This window comes from Artemia sp. Qi Xiang Cuo, chromosome 14, assembly GCF_049724085.1.
Source record: "Artemia sp. Qi Xiang Cuo chromosome 14, ASM4972408v1, whole genome shotgun sequence".
In the NCBI taxonomy this organism is placed as follows: Eukaryota; Metazoa; Arthropoda; class Branchiopoda; order Anostraca; family Artemiidae; genus Artemia; species Artemia sp. Qi Xiang Cuo.
In genome coordinates, this window is record NC_142807.1 from 39,120,995 (window position 1) to 39,135,910 (window position 14,916).

At 37.6% G+C, this 14,916-nt stretch overlaps 1 protein-coding gene across 1 annotated transcript in view; it reads left to right on the forward strand.

The window, feature by feature from the left end:
- The window catches only part of LOC148944446 (uncharacterized), a 59,661-nt gene that overhangs the window by 12,824 nt on the left and 31,921 nt on the right, over positions 1–14,916 (forward strand). The window contains exon 2 of the mRNA XM_089100093.1: positions 6,168–6,357. Coding sequence (XP_088956219.1) covers positions 6,168–6,357 — 190 coding nt within the window. The remainder of the gene's footprint in view (positions 1–6,167; positions 6,358–14,916) is intronic.

The window sequence follows — 14,916 nt, forward strand, 5'->3', positions numbered from 1 at the left end:
TGAGGCCCATTCATTCTAAACCGGAAAACACTTGATAATTCACCAGAAGATATACCAGTAACACCCATCTGTGTCGAAAGGACACTGAGCATAGTCGTTTTAAGGTCAACTCCTGGCTTTTGCTTAAGACCGTTGAAAAAAAGACTGTCCAACAAATTTTCTTGATAAATATCGTCTAGCTTGACTTCGATTTTTTAAATTAGATTCTCCAGATTACGGGTTTGCATTCTATACATTTTCAACTCACGCTCAATACGGTCTAATATGGGGTTGAACTCTAGTGACACATACTTATATAACTCGCTAATTATAGTCTCAGCTGTATCTTTAAGACCAGATTTCGCATTCGAGCCACACTTGGTAGAAACCTGACGAGTTATCTCTGTAACTATAGATTCTGTAGTTTCCTCTAGCTCCTGTTCTGTAGCGAAAATTCGTGCAAATAAAGCAGACTGTGAACCGGGCAGCGCCGCAGCTTGATCTTGTACTTTTAGTGCCACAAACGCTTTTGAAATAGACCTGTAAATGTTGGGAAAACGCTCAAGTTTCTCAAATGCGTGTTTCACATTCCTCGCAGTTTTAGTAGAAGCCTCTTGAATATTATCCTTGTACGATACAAGATTATTCTCAGAAGCAATTTGCTCGTTATGATCCACGTAACAAAAGATAAATAGTTAGTTCGCTTTCCATCATTTTTCGTAATCTTCAGAATTCATACAGGCCACAATGGATAGCCTGCAAATTTCGCCAGTGCAAGATCGAATTGCTTGAAAGACGTCATGATTAGTGTGAGAAGGAACAACCAAAATGAAAAATGAAAAAACCAAACTGAGAATTATCTTATAGTGGACAGGCCCACGGATGGCGTTGATAATCACTGCTCTTGCAGGGTGGCCCAGTGGAACGTGGAGGCCTGCGACGTTTTTTTCCACCGTTTTCTTACTTCCAAAGCAGCATAACATCCAATTATTAACAAAATAAATAAGCCATCCCAAGTCCTTTTTCTTTTCACAAAACGGAAATACAGCGAAACAAAATAATTCACTTACTGGGAAATCGGCCACTGAACCTTATTCTAAATTTAATCCGGCTTAAAAACAAAAGGGATGTTTACAGGTCAGATGCCAAACAAGAACTCAATGAAGGGCTATATGAAGGGCTAACCCCTCCTCAATACCTTGCTCTTTACGCTAAAGCACTTTTAAAAAAGCTTTCTATTCTAACTAAATGGCCCCTGTGTTCCAGTAGTTTAATTCCTCAGGGGACTATTCTAGGCCCTCTCCTTTTTTCTCTTATGATTAAGAGCCTATCAACACTTTATGACAATAGGTGGAAATTAGTCGATGACTTGACAATTTTAGAGATATGTCATGAAAACATTTTAAGCAGCCCAATGGGCATACTCCAAGATTTTGCCTGTGAGGCCTTTTCTCTTGACATGGCACCTAATCCTTCCAAATCCGCAATAGTCTTAGTAAATCTCCTTGAGTCCCCTCCCACTTTTCTTGCTCCTATTCCTCCTGAAACCTCTGTCACATCTCTTAAACTCCTTGGTGTTACAATTTCTTCCAATTTGAAATGGGATGCCTATATAAATAATATCCTACAACAAGCAATCTCCTCGCTTTCCCTCCTTAAACTTTTAAATAAATTCAGTTGCCCCCAATCACATTTACTACAAGTATACATTTCTTTTGTGCGTCCCATATTAGAGTATGCTTGTCCTGTTTTGCACCCTTGCCTCTCAAATGAAGCAACACAAAAGATTGAACATGTCCAAAAGAGAGCTTTAATAATTATTGTTAAAGACGGCCATATACCAATATCTGCATTTGTTAAATATTTCAAAACTAGAGACCCTTGAGAGAAGAAGAAATAATTTGTGCCTCCGTTTTGGTAAGTTGGAACTTTTGAATCCCCGTACTGCGAACCTTTTCCCTGAATACCATGTACCTGATAGAAATCGTCCTCCACGAACTGTGTCCCAGCCTATCCCCACCTTATCTCCCATTCTTTGTACTACCTTGCGGTGTAAGAAATCTTTTATCCCTTTTTTACTGATATAATAAATAGTTGTTAATTTGTAAATAAATTTTATATTTTCTCTTATATAATAAAAGAAACAGCTCGTTTTTCTTTTTGCTCTTTTTTTTTGTTCCCTATCCCCTTTTTATGTTGTTTTTTAAACATTTGTTAATGTGTATATTATTTATTTTTTCATTTTTTATCTTTTTAACTAGTTGCCATTTTGCAGTTTTTAATATAAGTAACTAAGGAATCATATAGCATTCCGATATTTAATTATTTATTTATTTTTATTTTTTTGCATTGGTTGCCAGTTTTTTAGTTGTTGTGCTTTTGTTATGATTTTCTTGCTTGTTTGTTTTTTTATGGACTTCGAAATTCGAATTCGGCCCTTCAGGACTTGTGATAGTAATTTCTCGAAATAAATATCTCTCTAGTCACTCTTAAAAAAATGGGACACGCTGTCAAACTTTAGCATAAAGAGCAGGGTATTGAGGAGGGTGCAACCCTTCATTTATAGAATAATTTCTGTTTGTTTTTCAAATAATGCTGGTATACCTGGCTCACCCTCTTTGAAATATACCCCTCCCCCTCACTGAACTATCATCCATGGAAATTTTATCCAACATAAAATGCCCCCCCCCCCCCTGTTAAATTCCCTTCACACAGTTCCATCCTTGCTGAGAATTCCCCCTCCCTGTAAAATTGACTGCAGACAATTCAGCCTGAAAATTTTTCCTTAGCATTCTTTCATTTGAATAAAACTTTAATCTCTTATTAGTTTCTCAATCCCTCCAGAGAGGATGGAAGACAATTAAAAAGAATTTTGTATAGTAATTATTTCAGATCCCCAGTGTAACATTTCCCCTGGAACGCCCCCCCCCAGGAAGATTCTCCCTATGAAAATCCTCCCTAAGTACAACCCCCCTCCTTCCAAAAAATGTCTGTATACTTCTCAATAACAAATACTATACATAAACAATGTGCGAATTTCCTAACTTTTGTGAACTAACTAGGCCAAGTACTTCTTCAATTGCCTTTCTCATCTTTCAAAATCTTTGACCTCAACCTAATTTAACAGAACACTCCTATTTGCATAATATGTTGAAATATTCACTCAGCATGTCAGCCAAGACACGTTGAAACGCTGACTGTTTATCATCTGGAGGCCGGTATTTTTACCTGCCTTTTGAAACTAAATATGCAACAGTTCAGGAGTTTCTAATATAAAACTGATGGTAATAACTTTTAGTAGAAACAAATAAACTGATGAAAGTGTATTTTTTAATTTAACTAGGGGAAAAAACTAAAAAGTCAAGTTCCCTTTCAAAACCCTCTACAAGTCTATGTTAAAATTATTAAACTTGTATGTAGCTTTTTTTTAGACAATTTGAAATAGAATCTGCACAAAAAAGCTTAAATTAGAAAGCCCAGTAAAAAAAAAAAACACAGATTATGTTGCTAGATCAGGGGAACAGATAGAAACCAAAATCAATACCTTTATGCGTCTGTTGTCACCAGACAAGCTAAAAATATTTAATATGGAACAGATAGCTGGAAGTTTTCCGTATTGTTCCCCCTTAAATCTTTCCATACGATATCCTCCCATCCCAACTGAGGATGGCTTGCTTTCTGTTTCGTCCTTGATGGTCGACTGAAAAGGACAATTCTTGGACAATTTATTTTTTCAAACATACAACTTAAACACCAGTGCCTACATGTTGAGATCTAATAGCGTAACATAGATTAAGTTCGACACAAAGTCCCGCCCTATGGATTCGCTCACACTGAAGTTTTCACACGCAAACATCCAATGCTTTATCTCATTATAGCCATAGAAAGCAGGACTGAACCGTACTTTTTGTACAGCCTATGGTTTGAAATATCAGTCAGTCAATTGCAAGTCACTCATGAAAATCTTACGTTCTCATTAATTTATTTAAGCAAATTCACTTCAAGAGTCCCATCTTTATAGCATATTTGATTCTTTGGTAAGCAAATTGTTTCACTCTTGTCCTATGAAATGTTGTAGTAGAATGGGAGAAGTATAGCAATATCATCTATATAGAGAGCCGTTCCTTATAAGCTCAACTAAAAAAAGAAGTTAGTTTAGCATTCATGGTTGCAGATTTTGATGAACTTTGGTAGATTTGTTCATTTCATGGATATGATCAGCTAAGCATATTTTCTCTTGTCAATCTTTCTGGGTTTTAGTTTTTTCAGCCATTGAAATTGAAAATCTTCACTCTTTTGCATCATCAAGACAAATACTAAAGTTGCATTTCTTCAAAAAATAATACGTGCCTTGTTTATTTACAAATTAACTCGTAAATTGCAAATGAAGATATTTTACTGAGTCAACCATCTGGAAGACCGTTTTTGATGGTACACATGCATTTTTACTTTGATAATTCTAGAAGGCTAAAATAGATTAGGCTTGTTAATAAATGCAATTTTTCCCGAAAAAAGTTCTAATTTTATGTATTATGGAACTATCATAAAATAGATGATTAAAAAAAATGTTTATTTTTGTGTTCAAATTCTTTGCTACAATACTATTCTAGACTAGAATAATGTGGCTGGAACCTCTAATTGTCCAGGGTATTTTTCTCCTTACATTTATTTGCAATTTATACAGCGTTTATTTTAGCTCATTTAATCAGATTTCAATATTAGTGCATTCATAATTTTGATCCTTGTTATAAACACGGCCAGCCTTATAGCTTTAATGCTTCTTGTGTCTCTCCGTTTTTGCGAGATTTTGGGGATAGTGGAAGCACTGAACAGAACAGAACTGATTAGTGAAAAGTAATGAAAGAGAGAGGTGATACTATACTCTCAGCTGTCATTCTTGGGAGACATCAGATAATTTATAAGTGGCCATGGTGTTCCTGTGTCATTTTAAAATCACTCTTCTGTGAATAGGCAGCGTGGCGGTGGAGTGCATCTGGTACTTTGGCCGTAAACCACAGCAGTCAAATTTTGGCTAAGAAAAAATCACTCAATGATAATTTATTTCGCCCTTTGGTATTGTGCGCCTCTAGGCCCAGGCTTAGTGGGACTATTAGTAAATCCTAGCCTTGTTATGAAAGCCCAAGCAAGGTGAATAGTGATTTTCAGAGCTCGCTCATTAGGTGGGTCATGGTGGAGGAGAGCTCCTCTAAAGTAGAGTTTGGTCCATTCTGATGATCAAACTCTGAAGACAGTGCCAAGAGAGAAAAAAAAAACGATGGAATTATGTTCCAACATTTTTTGGCATGAGAGGTCAAGGTATCATTTAACCCTCCCTCTTGCTTGAATTTAAACGTTTTTCTTTGGAGTCAAAAGCATAAAAATATGTTGAAAACGTATGAACTATAGGAATAATCAATCACAATAATCTCAAGATTTTTAGGGGAGGGCATGGGCTTCCCCCCCCCCTCCTCTCCACCCCTCTCACCTATTTGGCAAACCGTCGTAATATGTTTTCGTTTATTATATCTATAGCAGTATTTTGTGTATGGTAAAAAGTACACATAACTCAGACTTATATTGATTGAAAATACATAATGTTTGTTCTAGGATAAAGACTCCTAAGCATAAATATCCTACATTATACGTAATCTACATCCTATGCAATCCTACTTGGAACAAGGCTAGAAACCTCAGTATAATTTCTTGTCTGAGTGTGGTTATGATGAAGATTGATCCTCTAACAAAATATACATGCAAAGAAATCTGGAAGGCAATGATTATAATACTCACGCATATAATTTTCATTGGAATGAAAAGAAGATTATTCGTAAGTAAAGAAGATATGTATTATAACCCCAAAAAAAACAGAATTTATTTTTCCGTAATATTGATTTATCCTGATAATAAGTAGTCAGAATTGCGTGAATGGCCTTTCAGCCAGAACTAAAAAATTTGTCCAAAAAATTACATTGTTTCTTATCTCCATTAAAGGACTAAGCCTACCAGATCTTGTCAAAATCTGAGACCCTGAGCACAAAGGCCTGGTTGATTTCATGTGGAATGATCTAGCTGCTATTTTTCTTTTGCTTGTATAATTTGCTAAAACATTTTACCCATAACACAATTTCACTTCTTTTTTTATGAAAATTTTTAGAGTCAAACTTACCTTTCCTTTTGTCTTCTTTTAGTTTCTGGTGAACTGTGTCGTCGAAAACAAAAATTCCTTGGATTAAAAACATATGAAACGTACTCATGTCCTCGTGACTTTGATGATGAAAAGAAAATTTATTGCTGTGGTGATGATGATGATCCTCCAAGGTGCTGTTCTACACCATATGGTGATGGCAATCTTGTGTTTGAAACGTATGTAGAAACGAAGTAAGTATTCTTTTTGTCCTATGAGTTAGTATTACAGCCTTATCCTGACTTTAAAACAGTTAAAAGAACTTAGTTGAAAAGGTCCGTAGCTTCATGTAGAAAAAAAACTATGTTTTTTCATGGTTAACGAAGTCCAGCATTGTCAGAGGTCTGGAAGATCAACGATATTCAGTTCAGTACTGTCGTTGAAATTACATCTATTAGTCCACATTTTGCTGATAAGCTTAATGTGCTCTCAAATTGAATGCATCGCACACAGAGAGAGGACGTTTCCAATAGTTCCATTCAAGCTTGGCTCCTTTCCTTTAAAGCGAAATTTGAAAAGAACACACTAATATATAGAAACATATGGATATCTTGGCCTGAATAAAACATTGTTGTAAGAACAACATCTCGAGGAGTTCCAACGTATAAGATTTTCTGCACACAGTGAGAAATTCGGCCAAGCCAGAATTTGGGAAAAATAAGGTTTACTGTTTTTAGGCAATCCTGCTACTTCAAATAGACAAACTGAATAGCTTTTGTTTTTTCAATAAAGGTGTATAATCTTTTTATTCTTCTTTTCTGTAAGAAAGAAAACGTATTTAGGATGAAATATACATAACATCATTCTGATTGTAAATACCATAAAACCATTCAAAACTAACCAAAGTTGCTTCAATTTACATACAGTTGCCTCAAATATTTGCTGGTATCAATGCAAGCTTCAAAATATCATCAGCCTAAAAAAAATAGCTAGGGCTTGATGGGTCAATAGAAGAATAGATAGATAGATAATTTTATTCACCCACTCGATACAAAACCACAAATGGCACGAATGGAGTATAAAGAAGAAGAAAAAAAAACAAAAAAAACACTTAACTGCAAAAACAAAAACAAACGTTACGATACACCGCCAATAAATAAAGACATTATTACAAAAACTCACTAAGGACGAATTGCAATTGCCAGACTACTAGGCCCAAGCGACCCCAAAAATTCAGAACGACGTTTCGTCACAGCAGCAATCGGATCTGTGATACCGAACCTTGCAGACATCTTGGAATTTTTAACCCACGGTGGGGTATTTAAAAGAAATTTTGCATATTTGTAAAAAAGTGATCGAAGGTTTCTTTTATCACTAACACTAAATATATGCCAAAACGGTGATAAAGCCAGAAAGTGTGGGATCACCAGTGCATTATATAGCCTAGCTCGAATTTGTCGATTATATTTCGCTTTAGTTGAAGATAGCGCCCCGTAAGCCTTACGTGCCTTTTCTGCGAAATTACTCATTTGGCGAGCACGTGTAGATGCCATGTTATGACCTATAGGCATTCCTAAGTACATTATGGAGTCAGACAGTGGAACCTCTTGAGCACCAAATTTGACAGCAAGATCTATACAATCTGCATTTCTCCTATTGAAAGCAACAATCTCGCTTTTACTTGCATTAAAAGATAGGCCTATCTCTCTATAAGCATCATCTAGAATCTGAAAATTTTCATCAATACGAGACAAACATCTACTTAAATTAAAAATATCATCTGCGTAATTAAGTAATGTTACATCCAAACCTCGGAAAATGCAGCTCATTTGCACTAACTTTTGGGCCTCGAGAACACTATTATTATACAACCGGGGTGACGAAATTGCACCCTGCCTAATGCCCTTTCTAACCGGAATAGCTTTTGGTAATACAATCGGCCCGTTAGGAGACGGGACTTTAACTTGGACTCGAAGCTTCTTATACATATCCCGAAAAGGCAAAATAACCGATCGGTCCACACCACGTTTATGAGCAGACACTAATAACTGGGGATGTATCCCAGAATCAAAAGCACGTCTAACATCGTGACTCGCTAGAGTAAGGGATTCATTCAGTTCATCAGCTTCTATTAATATATTAGCAAGAATATAATGGACATGCTCGCGACCAACACCTTTTTTAAATCCGAACTGATTATCGGGGGTAGAACATTGAAAAGCAATATGATCTATAACTAGCAATTCCATAAGCTTACATAAAACCGGCGAAACAGTTATAGGGCGGTAAGATACGCATTCAAACGGATTTTTCCCTTTTTTCAAAATAGGTGTAATTACTCCAGTACCAAAAACGTCGGGAACGAGACCAGAATTAAAGATAATTTGGAATAGAAGCTCTAAATGACTCAGGAGACCAGCAGTACCATGTACAAGATGCAACCCACACAACTTGTCGACACCTTTCGATTGTTTCTTTTTTAATTTTGAAATTGCACGAATCAGATTAGGAACAGTTACTATGTAGCCAACACCAGAACTAGGCAATTCCATGAACTTATCAAGTTCGACTTCATATTTATCTTCAAGATCTTGTTCGGGTGGAGAGAACTCAGAAGTAAAGTGGGACACCCAATCTTGCTCAGAGATCACAGGTTCGACACTATTCTGATCACCCTTACGTTCAAGAAATCTCCACACAGCATTTGGATCATTACTTATCAATTGACTATGTTGATCGATCACTTCACATTTATGCTTAGACAAAATCTTAGCAAATCTGCGTTTGCTGAACAGCCGAACTTCATTTACAACACCTGATTTCGGACGACCACACTCGTTCCAGAGCCTAAGCCAAAATTTTGCACGACCACATGCTTCACTTAGAGCAGGGTTTTCGGACCACTTTGGAATTTCCGTTCCCACTCGGACTTTACGAATGGGGACCGCAGCGGCCTCGGCAGATAACAGTGCGTGAGATATTTCACTACAGTAGATGTTTAGTAGCAGCTGTTTCTCTTCATCTTGAATACATACACTCTGCTGTAGTAATTGGAACGGCACTTTAATCTTTGTGAGAATCTCATCCAATACGTAATGATAAGTAGCCAGGTCAATTTTACTCCAATTAGTTTTGATTTTCCACTTCTTTTCATTAGTTGGGGGGTTAGGAGAGGCAGGAATTACTCGAAAAGTGTTTATAATTGGAAAGTGATCAGACGCGCTTACGCTCAGATCTACGTGCGAATTGCCGGAAGCTGGAGATTGGATGGAACTTAACATGAAGTCGAGAGATGAAGTCGAGCCTGAGTTATGGATATAAGTAAAACACAGATCATTGTTAGCAAGACGAAGACCGTCACAGGAAGATAGGAGGATCTGTGCTCGAGCGTTAGACTCATCAGTCAAGTCACAGTTCACGTCACCAGCGACTATACATACAAGGCCCTGGCTAGAACAGCTGCCCACCGAACTCGATAGCTTACTGCAGGCTTCACTAAATTTTTTTTCTGATTTACTGTCTCTGTAGTCTGTTGGCATGTACACAGAGTGGATAACAGTTTTGTGCACCTTAACAGCAACAAAAAAGTCTGAAGATTTATACAGAATGGGATTTAACCTGCTGCTAACAAGAATGGCGATTCCACCGGACGGCCTTCCCCTGCCCGATGACTTTGCAGGAGTAGCAAATACTTTGACGCCATCGTTTAGCTCAAGCAGACTAACGGCTTGATTCGAGAGGAAGTGTTCCTGCACACAGAGTACATCATTATAACATAACAATCCTTCTAACAGTGGCATTTTATCAACCACTCCACCATTTAAGTTCCATGAAACAACCCGTATAGAATCACCGATCATTGTTTAGAAATTAGCTTCTGAGCTACTGGACATTGGAAGCTGTAGCACGGGTGTCGAGAAGAACCACACAGAGCGCATTTGGGGGCATTTTGGCATGGATTGTCCCGAGAGCTGGAATGATCTCCACCGCACTTTGAACATTTCGGGGGATCTACACAAGATTTTGCTGCATGTCCGTAGGACTGACAGTTGTAGCACTGCATCGGTAAGAATTTAAATTCTGTAATGGGTAGTCGCTCGTAACCAAAAATGGGCGGAGAGTTCATTGCGATAAAGAGATGAGCTTTGCTTTCAAACTGTAATTTGAATGACCGAGTACTACCAATTTGTACGGCCTTAACACAGTTCGGTACAACTGAGCGCAGTTCGTCATCTGAAGTTTCAGTGGGAACGTGGCGGATTATTCCGAAGAAAGCGGGAGTTTTTACTTTAACACTTATAGTTGAGTCACTTTTACCCACTGCCTCAGCCAGGGACTCGGCAGCATTCTTATTGTTCAAGACTACTCTCCATTCAGATTTCCTAGGTTTCAGCTCCACAATGTTCGAACTAGTATCACCACATACTCTGTCCAAATAGGATTTCCGAGCGCTAGGGTTCGAAAGATCTTTCGGGGGATTCTTCAAAACAACCGCATATGACAGTTTCGACATGATCGTGTTGGTTTCTGCCGCAGGTATAGCAGAGACAGAAGGAGAGGGATTAGAATCCACGTAACTATCGAACTTAGCACACAATTCGTTTACTTTCCGGGTTAGGGTAGCCGTCACTTCTCCCGGGATTATCGGAACTTCATCAGGTTCGAAAATCACAAACCGCGGCAACGAGATATTTTTATCTTCACAAACCCGAAATACTTTTAATATGTCCAGGATATCATCGGTGTTCTTCGATCGCGCAGTAACACGTGTGGTAATTCCTGCTAGGGGCCACAATAACTCCTTCGCCATTGCAATTGCTTCCTCTGAGAAAAACTCGACTGCTTTTTTCGCTATATCCTCCGAGCGATTACCAGCTTTTATCGCACGGAAAGCATAATTCAGTAACGCATTCCAAACCAATTTCTCATTACTCCCCATCGCAACAGCCACGTCACAATCCGTAATGCAAAATCAAAGTCCGAGGGGAGGAGCCAGTTCAATAAACTACGACGTAATACAGAGCTATTTAAGCTAATAAGCGAGGGAAGCGTAGTCTCTTGCTACCTGATCCCCGCAGTTTAAGGGAGTCACACTCCCGGCAGGTACAACGGCCCTTGCGACAAGAAACTCCCCTCTTCTGCTCGCTTATTAGTAAAATTTAATAATATGAACGCACTCTAGAATCCGCTATTAAGAATTATTATTAGTATTTCAAACTAAGTCACTGAATTGAGGTATGAGATAGGAAGGTATGAGAAAATATAAAAGTAAAGTTGTGAAAGGCTCCTTCTAACTCGTAAAAAAAAGTAGAAAACCTTGCTGTGGGATATAAGAAAAATTTCCCTGAGGAAAAGATGGATGGTTAGGATATACACGTTGGTGGTTAAAAGTTAATTTGTGAGTGTAATTATGAAACACATACAAAATGAAGGTTTTGCTAAAATGAGGCCCAACCCTGGTTTTGCTTAACTGCTGGCCAGCCCACTTCAGCGCATATTTATAAAGAGTCTAAGATTTATATTGTAAACTCAAGCTCTAGGAACCTGCGGAAAGAGAAGATCATTACATTTCCCTTTTTCGTTGTTGTTGTGAATGTAAATATTAATAAATACTTAATGAGTATTCACTTTGCTGGCTCGTAAAAAGATGATGGCTTAATGTCACTGTGAATGTAGCAATAGGTCTGCGATACTGTATGTGAAATGTGTCTATTTGCTGGTGCCGAAATTAGTGTCAGCTTTTCGGACAAGACCTGGCGTTCACAGGCTGCCTACAACGGAGGCTCTTTAATATGCTCTTTTAAATTCCTTTTTTACTTGTGTGCTGGCCAAGGTGGATGCCAAGAATTTCTTCATGGCTGATTGTTGCTGGTTACAATTTCCTAAAGGTATATATTAAAATGAATCGTAAAAAGTTTCTATCTACAAGAAGCTTAGCTGGCGAGACGTCACTAGCGCTATTGTGTTCCTATATTTTAAGAGTGTGATCTTTACGTGGTGATAAGAAACGTATTTTCGAGGTAATTCTTTTAGCTGTTCAGTAAGACCACTCTGCAAAGCTGCTGGATTTGGAATAATTAAGTGACAACTTTTGAACGTAATACATCAGTCGCTTGCGAAGCTGGAGATATTTTTGGCATAGTTATGCATAGGATTCCAAAGTGTGAATAGTGCTTCTGGTTGCATATGATTTAATGTTCCTAGGAGTTGTTTTTCCTTGTTATTCTTGAAATAAACGACTATAATGATACACCACGTTGAGATAGTATTTGATTTGTTGTGTAATCACTTGAAGAACTTTTTTGTGAAATTTTTTTATTTCAGTTTTTGAAAACAAGATTGCTAATACTTATTAATACTTTTCAGAAATACCATCAGATCTTTTCTATCATCAAAATATTTTTTTTTTTTTTTTTTTGTTGCAATAATCCTTCTAAAACTGCCTCGTCTCTTGGCTTGTTTTCATTTAGGACCAGTTGGACTCCAATCCCAACCAAAAGAAACCAGAGATTTTGTAGTTGCACTGTTGACAATTCGAGGTCAAAGACAGCGTGTACACGCTGTTGACCAAAAGGAGTTGAAGACAGTGTGAACAGGGGCGTCCTGAGGGGGGAGAGGGGCTTGCCGCCCCCTCCTAACTTTTTTGGAATTTGGTAAAATTTTCGCTGAAGGTGAAAATTTCGGCAGAGAGTTTGCAAAATGGACTGAAATTTAGCAAAATTCTTGATTTCGCAGAAAATTCGGCATAAATCAGGTAGTGTAGTGATTCGTTAAAAAACTTCAGGACAAAGGAGTGTGGAAATAGATCATGCTCACTATTTACCAAGAAGGATGCATAGACAGATTGTAGATAACATTTACCAAAGGTGGCTGGAAACAGAATGCCCATATTGTTACCCAACGGAGCTTGCGGACTGCTCACCAAAAGGGGGCTTGAGGGAGGGTCCACGTATTGCAGACCAAAGGGGGTTGGAGACAGATCATGTGCAGTTTTTACAAAGTAGGTTCGGAGACGGAGGTTAGACACTGTCTGCCAAAAGGTGTCAGAGACGAACTGTACGCACTTTTGACCAAAGGGGACCGGAGACGGAGCCTTCACACTATTGTCTAAAGGATGGCAAAGACGGGCCATATGTACGGAATGTCAATGGTATCAGGGACAAATCATACGCACTTCATACCAAAAGAGGTTGGAGATAGTGTCTACACATTAGTGACCAAAAGGGCCATAGGTAGAGCATACCTTCGAAGACGAAAAGGGTTCAGAGGCAGAGTATGCGTACTGCTGATCAAAGGGGCTCAGATGCAGAGTATGTGCAATGTTTACTAAAGGGAGTTCGAAACGAGGATGTGAGTTTTTTAACGAAGCGGATCGGAGCCGGAGCTTAATATTGACCAGGGGGGAGCTCTCTCGCTGCAGACCAAAGAGAGGGTCGTATGAAGAAAGTACGCAGTGTGGATCAAAGGTGCATGAGCCGAAACGCACGTTGAGTATAAGGCTTTGTGACAAGCCGATATTCCTTTAAAACTTGAAAGAGTATAAATCCTCTTAAGCTATTTGAGCCGTTCAGATGTCAATTTGACCAAGTGTAAATTAAAACAAAGATATATTATTGTGAACTAATATATTCTGAACGTTGGTATAATCCAACGGATAGGTAGTATTCATATGCTTATATTAGGCCGTTCGTGTTAAAGACTGGTAAGCAAAGAGCAAACTTTGTCAATAGAAGTCGAGACTCTAAAAACAGAATTTCAATATTTATGCATGGATCAGAAGGGTTCCCATTAATTCAACAAAAATACGATTAGAGAAAAAATTCTAGAATAATGATCAGAGAAGTGTATTTGTTTGTTTCACCAGGGGTCATCGTGATGGACTTGTAGTCGTAGAATATTATGGAGGGGTAATTCAAACATAAATTAAAATTTCTAGTGCTCTTGCTAAGCAATAAAAGTGATTTCACCGCAAGGAAGTACCGACGTCTGCCATTTTGTGCCACAAAACAACTATTTTGGTCTGAATAGGGGTAAGATGCAATCAATCGAACTTTATAAGATAAGTAACAATCGAAAAGCTGATCTTCTAAAAAACAGCGTTTACCAAAGAAATAGAACAATATATACTATAAAAGTTTTTAACTTAAGAATTGTTTAAACAAGATACGTCTTTTATATACATGTATCCAGTAAGATAATATTGTTCAAATAAGATACGTGATACGAACTATTGTGTGCCTTGATTTATACTTTTAGTGAGCGCGTATCTGCAACAAGTCTTTCTTTATTAATAAAAAACTTTCTACAAAATGAGTTTTTCAAAAAAAAAGTAAAGAACTCCATTAAACCAAAAATGAACAAAAATAGAATCAAATAATCTACCAGGCATACAACCACAATGCATTATCATTAAACAAACGAAACCTAAAACGAACAGAAATTGAGATAAATAATAGATTCAAACTCAAAACCAGCAGAAATTAACATGACTAGGGTTCTAAACCCCTGTGCTTTCTAAAAGCCAGAATATAATTTGTACTTCACTGAAAAAATTTAAATGAATTTACTGAAAAAAATGTGCATTGCCAGTTTAATATACATATGCTGATATTTATTCCTTAAAATCTTAATTAATTTTCTTTTTCGTAAAGTTATAACAATGAAAACATTTAAGAGAATTTTTCACTAAAGTACAAACTATATTCTAGCTTTTAGAAAGCATAAAGGTTTAGAAATGGTGGGCATGAGAGGGGTGTTAGCTGCCTTTCAATCACTTTCGGCTATCAAAAAGAGCACAAGTCCCTCCAATTTCT